This window comes from Podarcis pityusensis (genome assembly GCF_964106645.2).
Source record: "Podarcis pityusensis genome assembly, chromosome: 13".
Lineage (NCBI taxonomy): Eukaryota > Metazoa > Chordata > Lepidosauria > Squamata > Lacertidae > Podarcis > Podarcis pityusensis.
In genome coordinates this window covers 17,278,752-17,293,948 of record NC_138038.1, presented here as the reverse complement: position 1 = coordinate 17,293,948, position 15,197 = coordinate 17,278,752, and the positions used below count along the sequence as shown (strand labels likewise).

The 15,197-nt window shown below is 48.5% G+C and overlaps 1 protein-coding gene across 13 annotated transcripts in view; it reads left to right on the top strand.

Annotated features, from left to right (window-relative positions):
- The window catches only part of PPFIA3 (PTPRF interacting protein alpha 3), a 61,663-nt gene that overhangs the window by 22,789 nt on the left and 23,677 nt on the right, over positions 1–15,197 (top strand). For 12 of the 13 annotated variants that reach the window (XM_080976517.1, XM_080976516.1, XM_080976519.1 and 9 more), the window contains exons 3-12: positions 1,086–1,187; positions 3,775–3,939; positions 5,350–5,424; positions 8,361–8,441; positions 8,578–8,790; positions 11,074–11,220; positions 11,670–11,804; positions 12,306–12,389; positions 13,360–13,491; positions 14,572–14,634. In XM_080976517.1, the coding sequence (XP_080832643.1) occupies positions 1,086–1,187; positions 3,775–3,939; positions 5,350–5,424; positions 8,361–8,441; positions 8,578–8,790; positions 11,074–11,220; positions 11,670–11,804; positions 12,306–12,389; positions 13,360–13,491; positions 14,572–14,634 (1,197 nt within the window). The remainder of the gene's footprint in view (positions 1–1,085; positions 1,188–3,774; positions 3,940–5,349; positions 5,425–8,360; positions 8,442–8,577; positions 8,791–11,073; positions 11,221–11,669; positions 11,805–12,305; positions 12,390–13,359; positions 13,492–14,571; positions 14,635–15,197) is intronic. The other variant, XM_080976511.1, reaches the window with a different exon arrangement.

Below are 15,197 nucleotides of genomic sequence, written 5' to 3'. Positions count from 1 at the left end.
AATATCACTTGGCTCAGCGTAGATTAAAATCATACTGGCAACCAAAATGTTTCTCCAAAGACTTACCAATTGAATACAGATATTTAGGAAAAGGAATCATCAAGTATGTTCATGGGAAGCAGGAAGTCATGTTAGGAATCAAGGAGTCAAGCCAGAAGTTGAAAAAAGATGGCTTGTACTCCCTATGAAGAAGTGTATTTGAAAATGCTTGTTTTTGAGGCTTTTTTCATTTCTTTTTTCATTTCTCTCCCGCCCCCCCAATTGCTGAAATGCTTTTTCTTTTCTTTCTTTTTCTTTTTGTTTAATTTTCTGTTATTTGGTGTGTGTGTGTGTGTGTGTGTGTGTGTGTGTTTATCGCCTTCCCTTGCCCTTCAACATTTCTTTGATGAAAATAGTGACATCCTATTCCATACTCTCCAACATTTCTCAGACGAAAATGGGGATATCCTATTCCATACCCTATAGCCTTTCTCCGATGAAAATAGGGACGTCTTAAGGAAAAGCGGGAACTCCGGAATCAAATCAGAAACCGGGATGGCTTCTGAAAATCTGGGCCCATCTCTGGAAAATAGGGACACTTGGAGGGTCTGTCTTCCCCACCACCTCACCACTGCCCTAATCTGACTTGTCTTCTTGTCTTTTCCTTCTCCTCCACTGGCTGTTAAGTTTTCCAAAAACATGGGAAGGCCCAAACTTGAATGTCCTGTATTACATCTATTTTGGCCTAGAGATTTAAAACAAAACAACCAGATTTGAAGTGTGTGGTGTGTTACTGGGATTGAAAGGGGATCCTGAAAATATTAATAAATACCACTGCTTTCAGGTAAAGTTGCCAAGTCTGAGCTTTGGTATGAAACGCAGTACTGTAGTAAGCTTGGTCCATATGGCTGGCTCCATCTAGCGGTTGAACAGTATAGTTGTCCCAAATGGAAATTCCACTGGGGGCCAATGTTCTCAGAATGCTTTAACGAAAGCAAGCGGGGGAAGCCACACTCCAGATTAATGCAGCAAATTGAGGCCAGAGAACCTTAAATTCTCCTCCATTGTCTCTCCACCTCACAACCACTTGTTCTCCTCCCCACCAGGAATTTGCAGCGCTTACTAAGGAGTTGAACTTATGCCGGGAACAGCTGTCAGAGCGAGAGGAGGAGATATCGGAGCTGAAGGCAGAACGGAACAACACACGGGTGAGCAGGGGAAGGCTCTCAACTTTGCTTTGGAATCCAGAACTTGCCTGACAGTGTCGCATTTTGTGTGTTCATGTTACAGAGTCTCTTCCAGAAACCCCCAGCCTGGTTGTACCCAGACGTTTTGATATACAACCCCCATTTGCCTCACCCCAAAACCTCCAGAGGGTACCAGGTTGGGGAAGACTGGTTTATGTGAGATTTTTAAGAGGTTGGTGTGGGAGGATGGTGGGATCTTGATGTTTTGGCAACAGTTGAACATCCTTTTTGGACAGATGGCTTTAGGGGGAGAAATGAGGTAACTCCTGCTCAACTGTTTGCTGCAGCAGGAAACAGAAGACTTGGGCCCAAAGCTCAGATGGAACAGGAATTAGGGTACTGTAGATTTACCAATCTCACTTACCTGGCCTGTTTTCAAAGGCCAGCCAGGCAACTTGAACTGAGTGGAGCCTAGTACTTCCACCATCATCCCTCACTGGTAAGTTCTTCTTCTGCAGCAAAGCTGTGGAAAGCTTACTAGGGAAGAGCTCATTCTAAGGAAGCTGCTAATGAAACCATAAAGGTACCTTACAGTAGATCCACCATTGTGCATAGGCTTGGTTCACAGATAACACTCAGGCATGAGTTAAGCATGAGTTGTCCCACGATGATCAAACAAAAAATGACTTGTTTATCTGAAGCTTGTTTTGATTTCCAGCTGCTCTTGCCGTGTGCCTTTGCAGCCTGGTGAGTTCACGTGCAGTGTAGGGCTGCCTACAATTTTGGGGTCTTCCTAAACACAGTTTAAATGAATTACCTAAAAGACCTACTACTTCCTTCCCAATGAAGAGCTTTTATGCTCGCAAGACTAAATGCTTTCCCCTCCGCAGTGACCACAGCTAGATACTTGCAGATTCCTTATCAAGCCTGCCTGTGTGGCTGCAATCAGGGAGTAGCAGATTCACTGGACCATATTCTCTTGGACTGCCCTTTGCACAGCAGACTCTGCAAACAGATTCTGAGCAAGATGCTGGACCTGTGACCCATGGCTCTGACAGAAAGCCAAATGAGGTTCCTCCTAGCTGACAGGGACAAGGACATTGCTGCTTCAGTGGCTTCCTTTTTATTCTCCATCTTACCCAAAAGGGTTCTTAATGAATCATCCCTCTAGGGTGAAGCAGAACATGCCTTGTGACCATCGACAGCCTCACTCCTGTCCCTTTTAAATTTATCCCAGTGATTTGAAATGTCTTAACTTATAATGTAAAAGGGATGTGGGTGGCACTGTGGGTTAAACCACAGAGCCTAGGACTTGCCGACCAGAAGGTCGGCGGTTCGAATCCCCGCAACAGGGTGAGCTCCTGTTCCTCGGTCCCTGCTCCTGCCAACCTAGCAGTTCGAAAGCACGTCAAAGTGCAAGTAGATAAATAGGTACTTCTCCAGCGGGAAGGTAAACGGCGTTTCCGTGCTTCTCTGGTTCGCCAGAAGTGGCTTAGTCATGCTGGCCACATGACCCAGAAGCTGTACGCCGTCTCCCTTGGCCAATAAAGCGATATGAGCACCGCAACCCCAGAGTCGGTCATGACTGGACCTAATGGTCAGGGGTCCCTTTACCTTTAACTTATAATGCCAGTAAAGGTATTTGTATTGTATTGTATTGAATCAAGTTTCATAAGCCAACAACAAACCATGGTTTCACTTAAGCAACTAGGCAGGGCTCACTCATAATGCTAAGCCATTGTTTAATAAACCATAATGGAATAAACCATAGCTGAATGTTAGTCATGCCATATTGTCAGTCAGAACCTGACCATAGCTGAGTACTTGATCTGTCTGATTCATTCAAAGGGACAAGCAAAATAGGTTTTCTTGCACTTACATTGTAGGGCACTGCATTGAGAAGATTTTCATTGTTCTGGTTCACCACTCTTGAGTTCTGGTTTGCCTATGAGAATTTCTAAAGTTACCTCTGTAATTGGAGCGTGTGAAGTTTGTCGCAACTTCCAGTTGCAACATTCTTCCAGCTGCATATTCTTTTATTTGCTTCTTCTGTGATGCATTTGCGTTTAATGAACTTGGATCATGTGTGCAGTCACATTAATATTGGTTTTCAAAGCACACTGGAGTGTTTGTCACTGCTTATTGAATGTTCTGACAGATTCATAATTTGTGTACTAATCATTCTGGGGTTGCTGTTTTTTTGGTCTGTTGCATTAAATTAGAGGCCTGTTATTTTTACGTTCCTTATGGGGTGTTCTTTTCTTTTTTCCAAGGTCTGTTTCCCCCCCTATTAGGGTAGGAACGCTCTTTCATTCCCCCTTCTGTTATTATGTTCGCTGACAGAACCTCCCACCACATGTGAGAGCAAAACTGCTCCCCCCCCGCCCCCATCTCTGCTTGTTGAGAACTCACTCCCTGCACCCCTGTTTGGCACAAAAGTGGCCATTTGGCAGAGGAGGCCATTTTAGAAAAGCAGAGAAGTATCTGTGTTACAATCTGTGGCTGTTGAGATTTGGGTCCCTGTCCATCCCAAGCCATGTACCTGCAGCTTCGCTATATCTCCATCAATCCTCAAGCAACGCTATATCTGTCTGTCTCTTCTCCCTAGTTGCTGCTAGAACACCTGGAATGCCTTGTATCGCGACACGAACGCTCCCTCCGCATGACGGTGGTGAAGCGGCAGGCCCAGTCGCCAGCCGGTGTCTCCAGCGAGGTGGAAGTGCTGAAGGCCCTCAAGTCTCTCTTTGAACATCACAAGGCCCTGGACGAGAAGGTGAAGAGAGGGCAGAGCAACTCCTGAGAAGGCAGTGGAGCTGGGCTGGTGGGGGTGTTCTAGGAATTTGTCCCAGGGGCCAAGCCTGGGTACCTGCAGTGTTAGAAACTCAAATATATAAGCCAGGGGCCAATAATGGCTCCTTAAACCAAGGTTAGGGACACGGGTGGCACTGTGGGTTAAACCACAGAGCCAAGGGCTTGCCGATCAGAAGGTCGGCGGTTCGAATCCCCACGATGGGGTGAGCCCCCGTTGCTCAGTCCCTGCTCCTGCCCACCTAGCAGTTCGAAAGCACGTCAAAGTGCAAGTAAATGAATAGGTACCGCTCCAGTGGGAAGGTAAACGGCGTTTCCATGTGCTGCTCTGGTTCGCCAGAAGCGGCTTAGTCATGCTGGCCACATGACCCAGAAGCTGTACACCGGCTCCCTCGGCCAATAAAGCGAGATGAGCGCCGCAACCCCAGAGTCGGCCACGACTGGACCTAATGGTCAGGGGTCCCTTTACCTTAAACCAAGGTTGCAGTCTCCAAAACATAAGGTCAAGTTGCCATTTTGGAGCAAAACGGCTCTAAAGTCTTGCTTTTCAAACGATGGACTGATTGTGATTGATTCTCAGTTAAACATCTGGCTAGTTCAGACGACAACCTTGGGCTAGGTTAAGGGCTTTGAGAACTTAAAGAAGAAAAATCACTTGATTCAGGGATAGTCCACAAATATATTGGCCTATTCCGACTTTTCTTCCTTAATGGCTGAGCTCCTGCTCAGACTGCACAGAAAAACCAATTTGGTCCCAGAAATTCCTTCCGATTGTGCAGATGAAATATAATGGATAGAATTCTATGGGATGGGGTGTTAGTGTGTGAAAACAGTCCAGATCCAATGATCCCCTGATGGTGGAGATGTCAGCCGCCATCCCAGGGCCCAGGCACCTTCACTTGGTTGCAGGTGGTCGAAAGCCACGTGCAAAATCTGCCTGGTGCCTGGCTCATTTAGAACACTGGGTACCTATGGCCTGCAGATGCTGTTGGACTTCAACTCCCATCAGCCCCAGCCAGCTTGGCCCAATAGTCAGGAATGATGGGAGCTGTATTCAAACAGCACTGGCAAGGTTTCCCCATCCCTGCTTTAGGGGAAGTGTCACTTGTACCATATTTAAATCATAACTGCAGCTGTTCTGCCACCAGCCACTACTATTTCTTCTGGCTTGAACAAAGTGTAGGAGCCAGCACAAGACCATCGGGGAAGCAGTACGTGGTTAGGGGAAAATCTGGTCTGTTGCCGAAGGTGTGAAAATACCATGGTTAGCAGAGTTGCATACTGGGGGAGGCAGGGACTGTGGGGATAAAGGAAGCTGGCTGTTTCTCTCCTGCCTGACTAACGACTCTTCGACTCTCTCTTTGGTGCACGGCAGGTTCGAGAACGGCTGCGAGTGGCGTTAGAGCGGGTTGCGGTATTGGAGGAGGAGCTGGAGATGTCCAATCAGGAGGTAGGAAGGAGATTCTGCTCCCGCCTGCAGCGGGAGGTTGGTTGAGATGTGTGCTGTGATCCTCAGGCACTACTGTGAGCCAGACTCAGCCGGCAATTCTCAGAGGTTTGCGAGCTGAGATTCCCCACAAGGGGACTGTGGGTTTGTGGATACTGGTGTGTTTTACTGACATGGCGGCCCCCAGAGATAAGCAGGGAAGGGGCATAACTGGATGCAGCTTGCAAGTCAATGGTGGGGGGTTGGTTTTGGAACAAAATTCCATGCCTCATTCATGAAGTAGATAGGTGAGTCTCTCTTGGAAGAGAATCCTGCTGTTCAGGCACCACCACCGACCAGGCCCTGCCTCTCATACTTGATGGTCCTTTACTGGCTTGCACACAGACTCTCTCTACGAATGCTGATGGAGGTCCAAAGTAGATGCAGGCATTTCCCGCTCCCTGCCCCCCATTTACGTGCATTTTACTTGAGTGCAATCACATATATGCACAGTGCCAGGAAATAATTAAATTCAAACCCGGAAATGACGGGAGAGAGCTGGAGAGTCCTTGTGGCTCACTGCTGCTCAGCCTCCTCACCTAACAGCTGGTTGTGGGGTAGCACCATAGCAGCAACTGCTTTCCCGTGTATCCTCCAGCCTTCTGCTGGCCCCAGAGCTTCAATTCTAGTTGTGATTTTTGGATACAGTATTTTTGGTATGGATTGAAGAGAGTGTGGCAGAGAGAGTGGTCCCCACTTTACGCCATTTCACTTAAGTGCACAGGGGTCTGGAACGTAACCCCCATGTAAGTGGGGAGTCGTCTGTACCTAGGGACCATCTTTCTTCACAGGTAGCACTGTGGTCTTGGGCCTCTTGTGCTTGCTGACCAGAAGGTTGGCAGTTCAAATCCCCACAACAGGGTGAGCTCCCGTTGCTCTGTCCCAGCTCCTGCCAACCTAGCAGTTCAAAAGCACACCAGTGTAAGTAGATAAATAGGTACCGCTGCGGCGGGAAGGTAAACGGTGTTTACGTGTGCTCCTGTTTCCATCATGGTGTTCTGTTGTGCCAGAAGCAGTTTAGTCATACTGGCCACATGTCCCAGAAAGCTGTCCGTGGACAAAGGCCGGCTCCCCGGCCTGAAAGCGAGATGAGCACCACAACCCCATAGTCACCTTTGACTGGACTTAACTGTCCAGGGGTCCTTTACCTTTACCTTCTGCTGCCCCATTGACAGTAGCAGAGTAGCAGTGGTGGTTCTTTGTGGGAGGAACATAACCAACTGCGGAAGATGCCTGTTCACTCCTCTCATCCTCTATACAGTCGTACCTTGAAAGCTGAACGCCTTGGGAGTCAAACATTTTGGCTCCTGAACGCTGCAAACCTGGAAGTGAGTGTTCCAGTTTGCGAATGTTCTTTGGAACCTGAGCATCCACTGTGGCTTCCAATTGGCTGCAGGACCTTCCTGCAACCAATCAGAAGCCGTGCCTTGGTTTCCGAACATTTTGGAAGTTGAACGGACTTCCGGAACAGATTCCATTCGACTTCTGAGGTATGACTGTATCTGAGAACAAGGCTGAAGCTTTTGCATCGCTAACCTCAGCCCTTGTTTTGCCGTGAGCCAATTCAATTGCCTCCCCTCCTCCCAGAAGCCACTGCTCAGCTGAGAGGTAGTCACTTTACCGGGGGGGCGGGCGGGGAGAAGTCTTATCAAGTCCTGAGTAGCAACCCCTAAGAGTGACAGAGGATGGACATCATGTCTTTTGTGTGGGAATTAGACTTTTGTTCCCATTGACAGAGTATGAGAAAGATAGCCCTGGGTTGTTTGACTCTTTAGTTCTCTTTTTTGCCCTATAAAAACTAAGCAGAACACTCTCGTTTAAAGTTTAAAGAACATGTAACTTTTGCTTCGTGTACTTGCAGTTGTCAGAATTTAATATACAATGCAGGCAGATGTTTTTTAAGTTGCTAATGCATCTTACATAAATTAAACTAACTAACATTTACAGATTGACTGATACTCTGACTTTGAGGCAGACAGCAGCAGCACAACACAACATACCTGCTGCTCTAACTGTTAAGACTTACAAGACTGTTAATAACTGAACCAGCTAAAATAATGGCCACAGAGTGTATGACATCACATGGTTCTATAGCCAGTTGTTGTTGTTACCCCACCTATCTAGCTGGGTTCCCCCAGCCACTCTGGACAGCTTCCAACACATATAAAAATGTAATAAAACGTTTCAAGTATTAACCCTTTACATATGCATTTTGCACGCTAACATCCCACATTTTGTTGCAGCGCAACGGCTGACATTTAACATGGGCAATAGGTTGCCCAGACTGGAATGATTCCCCAGTATGGCTGGAGAGACTATTGTTGTCCTACACTGATTGCCACCTGCCTCTCATTCCTCAATTTTATTTTTCCATTTCATTTTTATTTTTTAAAATATATTTTTATTAAGTTTTACATAACAAATTTAAATTCAAACATTAAACATCAACACCATCATTTAGGATTTCCTGAATCCTTTGACTCCCCTCCGCCTTTCCATGGTTACCATTATCAAGCTTATTTTCTCTATTTTAAAAAATAATAATCCATTTTTACCATAGTTTTTTTTTTTTTGTTGTTGTACATTACAAGCATTACTCAATTCCTGCCAAAGTTTTTAGTTGTTTACAGTGTTCTCTTAAATACGTTATAAATTTTGCCCATTTCTTCCTGGTTTCTGATTTTCCCGGTCAATTTTGCCATTTCAGCGTAGTCCATCATCTTCATCAGCCATTCGTCTCTGGTCGGAATTTTGTTTTCTTTCCATCTCTGGGCCAGTAGTATCAGCACTGCTGTCGTCGCATACATAAATAGTCGTATAAAATAAAAACAGCTTTTTATTTTTTCATTTTAAACACTAGTGCATCTTCTCCTTCCTTTTCTTCCTCTTCCTGTCTGCAGTCTCTTTCCCTTCGAGAGCAGCTTGCCCGACGCCGATCTGGCCTGGACGACCCCAGCAAAGAGGGAGACTCCCAGATTTGTGTAAGTGGCGCAAAAGGGAATATGGGCAAAGCACATGGCTATCACCAACTCTTCTCTTATGTGAGGTGGATGCTTGTTTCAGTGAGGTCAGCAGGGACAGTGTTTGTAATCCCTTTCCCTTGCTTCTGTTTCTCAGGCCAATGGATCCCTTGAGTTGGGGCGCGGTGGCAGGGAATCCGAGCTAGAGGAGGTGTTGGAGCGCCAGCGAGGAGAGCTTTCTCAGCTAAAGGAGCGACTGACCATGCTTTGCCGGCAGATGGCAGAGCTGGAGGAAGAGTTGGCTACAGCCCAGCGGGACCTCATCAAGTCTGAAGAGATCAACGCCAAGCTGCAACGGGACCTCAAGGAGGTAGACGGCCGCAGCTGGAACACTCTATACATTTCATTATAATTATTAAGTACCGTAGATTCCGGCGTATTAGGCGACTGGGCGTATTAGACGACCCCCCAAATTGGCAGCTGCAATTTGGGGGTTCGTCTAATATGCCCAGTCGCCTAATACGCTGGGCAGCTCCGCACCGGGAAAAAGCCACCCGGCGAGGAGCCCGCCCACCTTATACCTGGCATATAAGGCGACCCCTGACTTTTTAACCTCTTTTCCGGGGTTAAAAAGTCGCCTTATATGCCGGAATCTATGGTACATTTATATATACAGTGCTACCTCAGGTTACATACACTTCAGGTTACAGACTCCGCTAACCCAGAAATAGTGCTTCAGGTTAAGAACTTTGCTTCAGGATGAGAACAGAAATTGTGCTCTGGTGGCGCAGCAGCAGCAGGAGGCCCCATTAGCTAAAGTGGTGCTTCAGGTTAAGAACAGTTTCAGGTTAAGAACGGACCTGCGGAACGAATTAAGTACCGTATTTTTTGCTCTATAAGACGCACCAGGCCACAAGACGCACCTAGTTTTTGGAGGAGGAAAACAAGGGGAAAAAAATTATGAATCTCAGAAGCCAGAACAGCAAGAGGGATCGCTGCGCAGTGAAAGCAGCAATCGCTCTTGCTGTTCTGGCTTCTGGGATAGCTGCACAGCCTGCATTCGCTCCATAAGACGCACACACATTTCCCCTTACTTTTTAGGAGGGAAAAAGTGAGTCTTATAGAGCAAAAAATACGGTACTTAACCCGGGGTACCACTGTACAACTAATCCAGAATGCGGCAGCTAGACTGGTGACCGGGAGCGGCCACCGAAACCATCTAACACCATTCCTGAAAGACCTACAGTGGCTCCCAGTACGTTTCCAAGCACAATTCAAAGTGTTGGTGCTGACCTTTAAAGCCCTAAACAGCCTCGGCCCAGTCTACCTGGAGGAGCATCTCCACCCCCATCGTTCAGCCCGGACATTGAGGTCCAGCTCCAAGGGCCTTCTGGCAGTTCCCTCACAGTTCCCTCACAGACACACACACACAGCAATTTTATGTGATTCCTCCCTGGCAGTTTACATCACATTTTAATCAGTGTGTGTTAAAAAGTCTGCCCACAGAGTCTCTCATAAAGAAAAAGAAAAGGCTTTTCAGTTTGTAAGAAACAAGAGATTTGTGTGCAAAATCCAAAAAAGAAGCCTAGCATTAACGCCTCAGTGATGCCTGCACTTGTGTGGGAAGCTTGTTCTTACAACTGGTACCAGCTTTGCTATGGAGCATGACGACTCACAGAGGGGGATTTGTTTGTGCAGCAGAATACAACTCTGGACCCCAAACCGCTGCCTAAAAAACAGGGCGGACTCCCAAGAGCACAAGGTTTGGTCATCCCTTGCTTCACAGATCTGGGCTTTTTGATTTAGAAAGGGGGGGGAAAGACCACAAAGGTGGGGTATGACAGAAGTCGGTGAAATTATGAACAGCGTAGGGAAAGCGAATAAGTACTCCGTCTCAAAGCTACTAACACCTCAGTTTCACTAAAGCAGAGATGAGGAACCTGTGGCCTTGCAGATGTTGTGGGACTCCAACTCCCATCAGCCCCCGCCAGCATGGCTGATGGCCAGGAATGATGGGAGATGTACCCCAGTAACTTCTGGGAAGCCAAAGATTCCCCATCTCTACACTAAAACCTCAAGCGACCAGCAATAAGATTGCTGGGTGGGGTTAACAAAGGAATGCAGCAAACTGCTGCTCCCTCAAGTAGACAATACACAGAGAGAGAGATCTCCACATGTTATTTAGTGCATGCAAGGCACCGAGAGGGACACGGGTGGTGCTGTGGGTTAAACCACAGAGCCTAGGACTTACCGATCAGAAGGTCGGTGGTTCAAATCCCCACGACGGGGTGAGCTCCCATTGCTCGGTCCCTGCTCCTGCCCACCTAGCAGTTCGAAAGCACATCAAAATGCAAGTAGATAAATAGGTACCACTCCGGCGGGAAGGTAAACGGCATTTCCGTGCGCTGCTTTTGTTTGCCAGAAGCAGCTTAGTCATGCTGGCCACTTGGCCCAGAAGCTGTACACCGGCTCCCTCGCTGCAACCCCAGAGTCGGCCATGACTGGACCTAATGGTCAGGGGTCCCTTTACCTTTACCTTTTAAGGCACCGAGAACCTTCATTTCTTCCACAACTGGCAACTAAAGGAGATATGTGGGAGTTCCCAGTGTGACTTCTCCATCATTCCCTTCTCTTGTCTGGCGGGGGGTGACAGGCTCTAGCCCAGCGGGAGGACATGGAAGAGCGGATCACTACTCTGGAGAAACGCTACCTGAGTGCTCAGAGGGAGGCGACCTCTCTCCACGATGTCAACGACAAGCTGGAGAACGAGTTGGCCAGTAAGGAATCCCTGTACAGACAAGTGAGTCCCTTCCTTCCTGTCTCTCTGTGTCCTCTCCTGGCTGAGTAACCTTGGCTGTTCCCAACACCTCCCTCCTTAAACCTGGTTGTCCCAGGCATCCTCTCTCTACTCTTCCTACGCATGCCGGTGGTTGTGAAGTTGCCCCTGTCTCTTTCCAGTGAGTCCCCATCGGTGTATGCAGTTCCAAATGACGGAGATTCATTACAGCTTCCTCCTCTAGCCCAGCTTTGGTGGACTTGGAAAATCTTATTTCCAGGCTGTTTTATCACCTTCCATAGTTGCACAGGCACCTGAGGCTGGCTTAAGTTCCCCTCCAGGTGCATAAAGCACCCAAATTCCCTGGTTCTTTCCCTGCCCTGCCCTTGTCCAAAACATCAAGTTTGATGGGGTCACTGCTTGCAAGTCGTTCATTGACAAGGCCATCGGACCTAACCTTTTACCCTGCGCAGAGTGAAGAGAAGAACAGGCAGCTACAAGACTGGCTGGAAGATGCCAAGCAGAAGCTTCAGCAGACCCTCCAGAAGGCCGAGACCTTACCTGAGATAGAGGCCCAGCTGGCCCAGCGAGTGGCAGCCCTCAACAAGGTACTTGCGCGATGGGGAGGAAGTGGCCAGTGTGCCACATGGCTGGTGGAGGAAGTGGGCAATGAGGCACACCTGCTGGAATCAGAAAAAACGGGGATCAAATGGGAGTCATGGCTTAACACTCCCCTTCACTCTCTTCTTAGATTAGCCTCAACCAGAGCCAGGGCCTTTTCAACACTGGCTCCGCCCTGGTGGAACGCTCTGTCTCATGAAACCAGGGCCCTGCAGGATCTGATTTCTTTCCTCAGGGCCTGTAAGACAGAGTTGTTCCGCCTGGCCTTTGGCTTGGAGTCAATTTGAGTCCCTCCCCCTCTTTCTTTTTTCCTTTCTCCTCCTGTGATGAGGCTGCGTTTTAATGTTTTAATGTTGTATTTTAATCTTGTTTTTAAGTTGTATTCATTCAACTTGTTTTTATTATTGGTTGTTAGGCGCCCTGAGCCCGGCCTTGGCTGGGGAGGGCGGGGTATAAATAAAATTTATATATTTATATTTGTTATTTAGGCAGAGGAGCGCCACGGGAATTTTGAGGAGCGCCTGCGTCAGCTTGAGGCCCAGCTGGAGGAGAAAAACCAGGAGCTCCAACGGGTGAGGTCATGATGGGAAGTAGGGCAGGAGTTTGATGGGAAAGTGGGGTGCCAGGAATTGGAAGAAAGACTATAAAGTAGCTCATTGGTGGAACATGTTGCTCTGTGTGTAAAAGAGCCCAGGTGCATAGGCACCAACTCTGAGGGGCCCAGACCCCTTCAGCCCCCCCCCCAATTGACTGTGATGAGATACCCCAGCTTCCCTCTCTGCCACCACCGCATGAGAGTGCAGGTAAACTGCCTGATCATCCACCTGACTCCCTTTCTCCCTCCTCTCTTGCCCTCTGATGGCCTTGGCCTGAACCCTTCGCCCTACGGGCCCCCCACCACACAAGGGATTGCTCCTGGGCCAGCCATCGTCCCCCAGTGAGTCCACTGGCTCAGCCTCTCAGCGCCATCCCCAGCCCAGGCAACGCTGTCTCCCGCACCCAGAGCCCAGCTGCCTGGGTTATGGAAGTGCTGAGCAAGGGAGGGAGGAAGGCGGCACAGCCTCTGCCAGGCTGGGGACCCCCACTCTGGGCTACACTCACCTGGCTCCGGCCTGCCTCCCTCCCTCCTTCCGGCAACCTTCCGGCAGGGCTGGGCCCTCCAATATTTTGTTCAAATTGGCGCCCCTGCCCAGGTGCAATCCCCGGCAACTCTAGGTAGGGCTGGAAAAGGCCCCTATCCAAAATGCTGGAGAGCTGATGCTACATAGTGTAGACAACACCAAACTAGATGGACCAGTGGTTTGACTCAGTGTAAGACAGCTTCCTGGAATCCGATTTTAGAGAGCTTTTGTGGATACAGAGGCAATAAAGCATTGTAAAATCAAGTAAGGAAGAGGGGGCTGTTGGATGTGAGCAAGGCAAGACAGTGGGAGGTGGAATCAGAGGTGAAGGTTTCTGGGAGGTGAGTGAGAAAGACAGAGGCAGGGGTTGTTGCCCTGTCTCCAATGCCTGCTGCCTCCTTTGTTTTAAAACAAAAAACAGGCACGCCAAAGGGAGAAAATGAACGACGAACACAACAAGCGCCTCTCAGAAACAGTAGACAAGCTGCTCTCTGAATCCAACGAACGTCTCCAGTTGCACCTCAAGGAACGGATGGGGGCCCTGGAGGAGAAGGTAGGGTGTGTGGGCTTGTGGTGAGAGGTAGGGACGTGGTTTGGGGAGAGCTGCTTCGGAGCAGCCATGTGTCTGTTGTCCCTGTGCTCATCAGGTGGGTGGAAATCAGAGGGAGGAACTGTCAGAGCCAGGAAATGTGGCAGGGAGATAAGGATTGGCCTACTTGAAGGCAAGAAGATGAGGTGTCTCTGGAGCACAGACTTCACCTGTTCAAACCTCTTGAGGTCTTGAAAGGTGGTACTATCTGAAGCCTTGCCCTAGCAATTTGACCAGATGAAAGGCCAACAGCTCTATTCACATTCCCTCAGCAACCACAGCTATAGCAGTCATGTTGGTTTTCTGAAATACAGTCCACTGGCAAGTAGATAAATAGGTACTGCTGTGGCGGGAAGGTAAACGGCGTTTCCATGCGCTCTGATTTCTGTCACGAAGTTCTGTTGCACCAGAAGCAGTTTAGTCATGCTGGCCACATGACCCAGAAAGCTGTCTGTGGACAAACACCGGCTCCCACAGCCTGAAAGCGAGATGAGCGGTGCAACCCTGTAGTCGCCTTTGACTGGACTTAGCCGTCTACGGGTCCTTTTACTGGGAACTCTGGTTTTGGATTACTGTGAGTAAAGAAGCATGGCCACCATCACAAAAACCAAAATGGCAGCCATGTGTTTTTTAGCCACAATGCACCAAAATGTCCGTTTCCATGTACTTCAGGAAAATAACTGCTAGTTCCAGTCATGGCAACCACCCACCCAGATGCCAAGCTAGAAGGGAGCCCAGGAGGTTCTCCACCAAGGGCCCTCCTGTGAGGGACATTTAGGACTCTCAATGTTAGGCAATTGCTGTGATGGTTTTGGCTGCCATTGGGGTTGGTCTTAACAGCAGAGGCAACTGCAGAGAAGAGGCCGCAGCCCTTCAACGCAGCTTGAGTCACCTGATGCAGAAAACCCACCTTGGTTGAGCCTTCCATGTGGGGTGATGGAGAAAATGGGGCATGCAGGAAGGGAGGGAGGAACATTCTGTCAAGGGGTCCTACCTTCATTCTCTTGCTCTCACTAAACTCTTTCCTCCCCCCCCCCCATCAAGAACACACTGAGTGAAGAAATAGCCAACATGAAGAAGGTTCAGGATGAACTACTGGCAAACAAGGTGAGGCTAATTGTGGCTGAATTACTATCAGAGAGGGTGAAATTCACTAGTTATGAAATCCAGAAGGGAGGAGAATGTCCTGAATTTGCGGGGTGAGCTAAGGGCTAGAGGAAGAGGAAGGGAAACTTCTGGGAGTGTCTGAGGGCTAACAAACCGAGGCAGAATCCTGCTAAGATGGAGGCGTTGTGGATGAATGGTTTGCCTGTTTGCAAGCTGGAGAGTTTATCAGTTTGGGTCGGGAACAGAAGAAACAGGTGCATTGTTTTTGGGGTGTTCCTAGATCCATTCCTTTCACTGAAGGCTCAGATAACCTCCGTGGCAAGGAGCCCCTATTATCAGTTTAAGTTGGTATGCCAACTACACCTTTTCCTGAACATGAGTAGCTTTGCCACTGCGACTCATGTTTTGGTAACCTCACGATTGGACTACTGTAATGCACTTTTTGTGGGGCTTCCCTTGAGACTCATTCGGAATGATGTGGCCAGGTTGTTGAGTTGAGCACCTAAAGATGGACATTTTCCACTCTTGCCCATATTCTGTGTAATACCCTTCTGTCATATGTT